The 8,570-nt window shown below is 29.4% G+C and overlaps 1 protein-coding gene across 1 annotated transcript; it reads left to right on the forward strand.

Moving 5' to 3' along the window:
* The first annotated feature begins 247 nt into the window (after positions 1 to 247).
* On the forward strand, positions 248 to 7,196 carry LOC129321294 (cytosolic sulfotransferase 12-like). The gene is made up of 3 exons (XM_054967013.1): positions 248 to 1,388; positions 1,503 to 1,582; positions 7,105 to 7,196. Exon 1 carries the CDS (start codon positions 266 to 268, stop codon positions 1,292 to 1,294), a length of 1,029 nt encoding a protein of 342 aa, XP_054822988.1. The 5' UTR covers positions 248 to 265; the 3' UTR covers positions 1,295 to 1,388; positions 1,503 to 1,582; positions 7,105 to 7,196.
* The last annotated feature ends 1,374 nt before the right edge of the window (positions 7,197 to 8,570 follow it).

Below are 8,570 nucleotides of genomic sequence, written 5' to 3' on the forward strand. Positions count from 1 at the left end.
TTGCCAATAGCCAAATGTTTGGTTATAGCAAGACTTGTAAAAGGCTATAGAGATACTTAGATCTTTTCCCCTAAATCTTATTTTTCAAATATTTTTTAAAGTGCAGTGATATTTCAGATTTTTTAAATTTTTAATTTTAAAACGCGGCGAGGCCCGTTGATGATGTTTTATCTTAAATTTCCCTCAAGTCTCAGTTATATAAGCCCATGCCCGTCACCTATTTCTCTACCCTCAACCATCTATTGCTTTCTCTATACTTGTAACAATGGCAGCAGAAAATACTAAACCCTCCGATCTTGATATCATTCCCAAGTATCTCCTGGCAGACGATGAAGGTCTATCCCAAGAATGCCTGGACCTCATTGCCACATTACCCTCCGAACCCGATTGGTTTGCGACCCGACTGTACCAATGCCAAGGATTTTGGCACACAAAGAGACTAACGCAAGGAATTCTCAATTTCCAAAGCCACTTCGAAGCCCGTGACTCTGACATATTCCTTGTCACATTTCCAAAATGCGGCACCACTTGGCTCAAAGCTCTCACTTCCACCCTCCTCAACCGCAAGATCCATTATCCAAACCCGAATCCAGACTTGACCCGAATCATTTCTCCTCATCCTCTCTTTACTGTCAACCCTCAAGTTCTCGTCCCTCTCTTGGAGTTTATCCAGCCTGCTGTTAGCTCGTTTCCATCACCGAGGCTTTTAGCAACCCATTTACCGTATGTTTCTTTGCCAGAGTCCTTGAAGCAGTCAAGATGTAAGATAATTTACATGTGTCGAAATCCTAAGGATGCGTTCGTCTCACTCTGGCACTTTGGTAACAAGTTACGACCAGATCATAATACCCGTGATCAGTCCAACAAGATCGATGATGCATTTGAGAAGTTTTGCCGAGGAGTGAGCATTTTTGGGCCACTTTGGGATCATGTCTTGGGGTACTATAAGGAGAGTGTTGAGAGGCCAGAGAAGATTATGTTTTTGAAATATGAGCAGCTAAAGGATGAGCCAGTTAAGATTTTGAAGAAGCTAGCTGAGTTTATAGGGTGTGGCTTTTCTAAGGAGGAGGAAGATGGTGATGTTATTAGTGATATACTGAAGCTACGTAGTTTTGAGACATTGAGTAATTTGGAAGTGAATAAGAAGGGGAAATTGCCGTCAGGGGTTGAAAACAAGGTTTTTTTTAGACGTGGAGAAGTTGGAGATAGCAAAAATTTTCTCACAGCTGATATGATCCAGCGTCTTAATGCTATTACACAAGAAAAACTAGGGAAACATGGATTGAAGTTTTAAATCCATGTAAAGATAAATCAAAGTCTGCTGTAATAAATTTGCCTGAAGATTGAGTATGCATGTTTGCTTTTGATGAAGTCTTAGCTGGCTTCATGTAATAAATTGATCTCTTAAGGATTGCTCTTCTTTATTCACCTTTAATTCCCCGCGTGCGATAGCGTCTTCAATTCATTATCTTGATTATTTTTACTTTCTATTTTACTTACAGTGATATGGAGGAGCTGCGTTTCTTGTGTCGAGGATTAAGAGTTCTGAGGTTTCACTGATGTTTGAGAAGAGTGTTGGACTGTAAGTGACGCTTTTCTTCAACTGTTGACATAAACAAATACATTATATTGCAACAATGTATTAGTAATATTAATAATGACAATTTGTTTTCAAATAACTAATTTATAATCTCTCCTAAAATGTGTATTAAATATAAAAAATTCAATCGAAGAGATGTCAATCTTTAATGGACAAATTATTGCCAACATCTTATCACATTACAATAAAAAAATAATTAGAAAAATATACGTCTAAAGCCCCCACTAGAAGAAAAATTACTTTTCATGCCCAATACAATCTGATAATCGTGTGCGGGCAAGAAGAACTCATCGGCAATTAATTTCCAAGCTGAAATGCCTGAATTACCCTTAATGATTGAGAAGGAAATATCACACATATTATTAGTTTGTTTTGGTTAACTACCGTTGAAGAGGTACTTCCTAGCGGGTTCCCATTCAGATCATTCACTAGCCCACTAATTTGTTCACCAAGTCAATTATAATTTCCTAGATAAGATATAATCCCCTGGGCATGAAATGATATGACCAGGAGCTGAGTCAGAAATTTTTTATAGAATCAAGATGAAAAAGTACATATGATAATTAAAAAAAATTATATATATCACCAACATAATATAAATATTTCAACATATATATTTATATTTAATTTTATACATACATAACAATATATATATATATATATATATTTTAAGTTTTTTTAATCAATTTTTTATGGTATAAATTAAAAAATACTAGTTAGTAATTATGTCTATGATAAATGTTTTAGCAATTTCCTTCTCAATATAAATTATCATTAAATTGGTGAAAATTTTATTATCCTTACAAGCATTAAATGATTTAAATACACCATTGAAATTGTGCTCTATTACTTGCTTATTGAATTTACTATTTAATTCTTTCAATTGATAATCATAGTAAATAAATACATCAACACATTAATAATACTCAATTGTATTTTTATGTTAATAAGATTGAATTATATTAGAGTAAAAATTATTTATATCATATATTTCAATAGCTTGATTATTTTTAAAAAAAAGTAATTTTTTTTAAGAATATTTTCACCAAACCTCTTGACTTTTGGATGAGTGATTTTATGATAGATATCAAGTATATAGCATTTAATATACCTTAGGATTTTTGTTGCAATTCTTAACAAAGTTTTTTATTAACAATTCTTATAATTTCTTTCATTAAATATAAAATGAAAGTAAAATAAAATGATATTAATACTTTAAGAGCATGTATAACATTATCTTGCTGAAAATAAATAGATCCTATGATAACGATATCTTCAAGCTATTGAAATAGTTTGTATATACAAACATAAAAGACTATATATATAATTTAAATGAGAATTTCATATAATGTTTCATAACATTTATAATACGCTAACTTATAGGAGCCGAAAATATATAACTCCTATATTTTATTGAAAAAAATTAAAAAAATTAGGAGGTACCATGGCCCCTACTAGTCTCCCCCTTTGTCCACCCTTAGATATGGGATGGTAGGTTGATAGTGAATTTCACTGATTGTTTTTGATTTTAATGTCTTGTTTAGAGTTGTTTTGGTATTTTAATAGAATGGTCAAGTTTCTTGTTGTTCACAAGTTGCATTATTTCTTCTTGTTCAAATTCTGTTTTAATAAAATGGTCAAGTAATTTTTAGATAAAGTTAATTAATGAGTTTTAAATTTTTTTTATTTTAATGAAACATGTTGAAAATAATTTATAAATAGGATTAAAAGAGTATCATTGGATGGACTTGTGGCATACTTCTTACCCATCCATCCTTCATTGGGTAGCTTTGGTGATCATTAAGAGATGTGCACCATGATACTCATCATTTTTGGTGAGATTTGGATCATTTAAATTTAATATAGACAATTCAAGTTTAAGGCTATTAATTTTTATTTTATATTTATAAAAAAATTATTTTCAATATTTAATAAATATGCTCATCATTAATCTAGTCATTTAAATAGTAAAAATTTAATCTGGACCGTCTACTTTAATATTAATTTTTTTATAATTTTTACAAAGTAATAGTCTAGTTGCATGACAATTTAGATTTAATACTTAATTTTTATAAATTTTTCTTTTGATAAATATAATATTAAAAATAAAGATAATCTCCCATCTAAAACTTTTCAAAAAATATTTTTGATAAAAATAATTAGTTAAAATTTTTAAATCTAAATCATTCAAAAAAAAGATGGATTCAAAACTTATAAAAAAAATTGAATCTTAAATTTAGAACATTCAAATCCAAATCTAGTACGCCATTCGTCCAAAAATATAAAACTTTTTTGTCTTTCAAGATACAATTAATGAGACTTTTTCAAAAACAGCCTTAATTAGAGGGTATAATTAATAAATTTTTTAATTGATATACACAATATTAAAGAAGGATAGACATAAAAAGAGTATGTAATTTTAAATATATTTAATTAATTCATCAAAGAATAGGAAAAATAACAATAAAATCTCTTAAAATTATATAAATAACAATTTAATCTCTCAAAATATTATAATTCTATTATAGTTCCTAGGAACTTTTCTATCATTAATGAATTTATATAAATGACTAAATTGTCCTTATTGAAAATAAAATAATTGCAAGTATTATTTAAATAATTATAACTTTTCTTCTTATATTTGTAATAATGTAATAGTAAATTACAAATTCTCATGCCAAATTCTTGATATTGGTACAAATGTTGGAAATAAAAAGTAATGATAACAAGTTTTGCTTAAATAATTATAATTTTTCTTCTTATATTCGTAACAATACAATAACAAATTACAACTTCACATGTCACATTCTTGATATTATTACAAGTGTTGGAAATAATGTAGTAATGATCATAATTTTTGTTTAAATAATTACAATTTTTCTTTTTATATTTGCAAATATGTAACAATAAATTATAAATTCTTTTGTCAAATTCTTGATATTGCTACAAATGTTGAAAATAAAAAATAATAATCACATGTTTTGCTTAAATAATAATAACTTTCTTTCTCATATTCGCAATAATACAAATAGAAAATTACAACTATACATGTCAAATTTTTAATATTGCTATAAGTGTTGGAAATAACATAGTAATGATCACAAGTTTTGTTTAAATAATCACAATTTTTTTTATTTGCAATAATGCAATAACAAATTACAAGTTGTTTGACTTGTTGGAAAGCTTTAAATGTCTAGTTTCCTTATAAAAATTCTCATGAGCATTGGACATAGGTTACTACATGTTAAATAATGAAATAGTAACCTTCCTCTAAAAATAGCCTAAACTAGACAATCCCAATCATGCATAGTAAAATCATGATTTCAAGACTAGCTTAGGACTCCAAATTGGCCATCATACATCAACACATATCCCTTATACATACCAAAGTTTCATCATAAATTTACATAGCTTGTAGACTTATTTATACATTTTTCATCTCTATAAAAGTAATGCAGTAGTAAAAATCATCTCCTAATCTACTTACCTTTACATCTTGCTCTAACGCTTCCTTTGAAAGCTTATAACCTATCATGGTTAATCATTGTGGATAAGATTCAATAGAACCTCAATAGTAAACAATATCATTCAACCATATAAGGCAGAAGTTTCGTACATAACATATACTTATATTATATGACTTCACAACTAACTTATTGACATGTTACATGCTCATACATCATACATAGATCATGGAACACTTAAAAACATAGCTTCAGACATTCATTAATGAATGCGTTGGATGTTTAAAAATGTAAGGTATTTTTTAAAGAGTTTGATATTTAAAAATGTAAGGCATTTTTAGTCTTTTAAGGTGTAATCATTACCTTTTTTTAAAGTGCCTCTAATAATAATAACTTTATATTTATTGTAGAGTGTTTAATAGAGATAAATATAAAAAGATAATGTTAGTTGAAAAGTAGGTAACTATTTTTATTGGGGGTGAGATTTAGTTAAAAATGCCTTATTTTTTAATGGAGGGAGTACACTTTGATGAAAATAAAATTTTTATTAGTTATATTTGTTTTATTATCCTTCTTTATATTTTCTCTATATCTATTTGATGTTTCACAAATAATGTTATGTCATATAAAGGATATTTTTAAAAATTTATATTTGTATTTTTTAAAAAAATTTAAAATGTGTATAATAAACATTATTGGTATACATAATATAAAGTATGCATAATTTTAATAAAAGAAAGTGTCAAATAAACTTGAGGAAAGGAATATAATATTTTAATAACTTCATCTTTAAATAATAATGATAAAATCAATAATGAGATAAATTTAATAGACCAAATCGATAAAAAATAAATTTGAAAGATTAAATTGATAATTGATGCAAACTTAAGAGATTAAAAGTTTAGTTATCTATTTTTTCCCTCAACAAAACCTTCATTATTAGCTCAAAGATGATCCTAGTGTAGGCCAATTCTAATAGCAAAGTCATTCGTGTGATCACCAAATATTCTTATACTAGCTAGTTGCTATCTCTTCATACATATTTTGTATTTCTTTATTAGAAGCAATCCAAACTCCTTTCTTTTTCAAAATATTCCAAAATACTTCTTTTGAAAAACGATCATGAACTTTTTTTTAAATTATTGAAATCATATGTAAGTCATCATTATCTTTGCTTTGATACTTCTTTCTTGATCTTCTTAATAGATAAATCACTTCTGTAATAGTCATTCTTGGCATGAAACCAATAATTGAAAACAAACTTAAGGGGACAAATTAATAAAAATTAAACATGGAATATTAAATTAATGATCAAAACAAACTTGAATAACTAAAAATTTCATTTTGCTTTTTTTTTTTCAACCAAATCTTCATGATTAGCTTAATGGTTATAGTTTAGGGTGAGTTTGGTTTTCAATTTTGTAAAAATTTATTTGATGAAAATCTATCTATCAAAATTTAGTCTAATAAAAGTTTGTTATTATAATGAGAGTTATGTTTAGATAATTTAAAAACAAACAGTTTAATAAACTGCAAGTTGTTTGAATGATATATATTAAAAATACTTTTTATTGAAAAAATACTTTAAAATATATATTATTGAATATATAAATTGAAATGTTAAAGATTATTTTTTTCTCAAACTGACTAAAAATTTCATTTTCTTTTTTTTTCCAACCAAATCTTCATGATTAGCTTAATGGTTATAGTTTAGGGTGAGTTTGGTTTTCAATTTTGTAAAAATTTATTTGATGAAAATCTATCTGTCAAAATTTAGTCTAATAAAAGTTTGTTATTATAATGAGAGTTATGCTTAGATAATTTAAAAAAAAACAGTTTAATAAATTGCAAGTTGTTTGAATGATATATATTAAAAATACTTTTTATTGAAAAAATACTTTAAAATATATATATTATTGAATATATAAATTGAAATGTTAAAGATTTTTTTTTCTCAAACTATTTTTTGAGGAGGCTACTCAAATTTCACAAGTGGCAGTGACTTCCTCATTCGTTTTCCTCCCTCTGCTCTATTCACAGGTGGCTTTAGCGCCCAGCAAGGATTAATTGACGATCCCTTCTACTTTTTGTTTCCTTTCCTTATCACTTGGATTATTCAAGGATCATTTCGGCAAACGAAACCCAGAAATATTTCACTGCAGAGGCATAAACAAGAATAGGGGAAAGAAAAACAGAGAGACAGAGAACTTCGCAAGTATGACCTAGAGTTGCATTTGTCACGGACACCAAACTGAATGGGTAAGATTACAGAAAAACTGGAGGAAAAATGAGGTTCAAATGGTAATATTCATTAACCAACAAGCTTAAGGCAACATATAAACTTGGCTAAAGCCAATTACAATCAACTAAAGGCATTAACAGCAGAAATTTAGTAGGAGAATAAAGAAGCAGAGCAGCAGATTCAAAGAGAGGAGAAAGCGACTCAGAGGGAAGAAATCCAACAAAATTCCTTAATGACACCATGTAATGAACCCAAATGAAGATCCAAGTGGGAGCCCAACTATCACAACGGATAACCCAATTCTACAGCCGACGTTGGAAGCTAGAAGAAGGAGCCAGCGCACGAGGAAGAAAACGTGGAAATTGCGCGAGTTGGATGAAGAGAGGCTATATAACGACAAATACGGTTACGTGAGGGGGTGTGAAATGATTGCAATATCTCTCTCTTTCTCTCTGTGCTGAACCTTCTCTACGTTTCTGCTTCTGTTATACTTTTCTGCATGCCTTTGCTGTCATTTTTCTCATTATTCCTGCTGTAGTGCCTTTATCAATTTCTAAATTGTAATACGCTCCGTGAACGTTGGTTTTGTCAGTTTTTACTTCGTTAATATTATAACATATCCTGAGCATTATAGATTGGTGCTTTCGTTGAGAGATAATGGCGAAAAATACCAGACTGAAAGAGCTTCAAGCTGAAGTAAGAAAGACAACGAATTTGCTGAGCGTACTGAAGGTAGATTCAAACGACTCGAAGAACTCATGGATGAGCTAATGAAGTCGATAGATAATCTGAATTGGAGGTTCGAACAACCTAGCCTTAAAGGATCTAGAGGTTCACCTTCGAATACTACAGGTTACTTGCCGATGGGGTACTATGAGGGACAAAACAGACAGGTGAAGATAGACTTCCCTCGCTTCGACGGCACTGATGCACTACTGTGGTTGCTTCGAGCAGAGCAGTATTTCAAATACTATGAGATCAAAGACCTACAATGTTTGGTTCTCGCCTCTATGCATCTAGATGGAGATGCTTTACCCTGGTTCCAGATGATGGAGAAAGCTCAGAAGGTGCATAACTGGGCTGCGTTAGCTCGCATCGTTGAAGAGCAATACGGCCCATCCAAGTTTGATTGTGCAAGCGCTCAACTCTTCAAGCTGACACAACAAGGCTCCTTAGAGGAGTATAATAACAAGTTTATGTCATTGGCAAACTGAACGGAGGAGATCACTAAGCAAGCTTTGCTTGATTGCTACATAAGGGGGTT

Source organism: Prosopis cineraria, unplaced genomic scaffold (genome assembly GCF_029017545.1).
Source record: "Prosopis cineraria cultivar Desert tree isolate PC_DT_omini unplaced genomic scaffold, ASM2901754v1 PC10, whole genome shotgun sequence".
NCBI lineage: Eukaryota > Viridiplantae > Streptophyta > Magnoliopsida > Fabales > Fabaceae > Prosopis > Prosopis cineraria.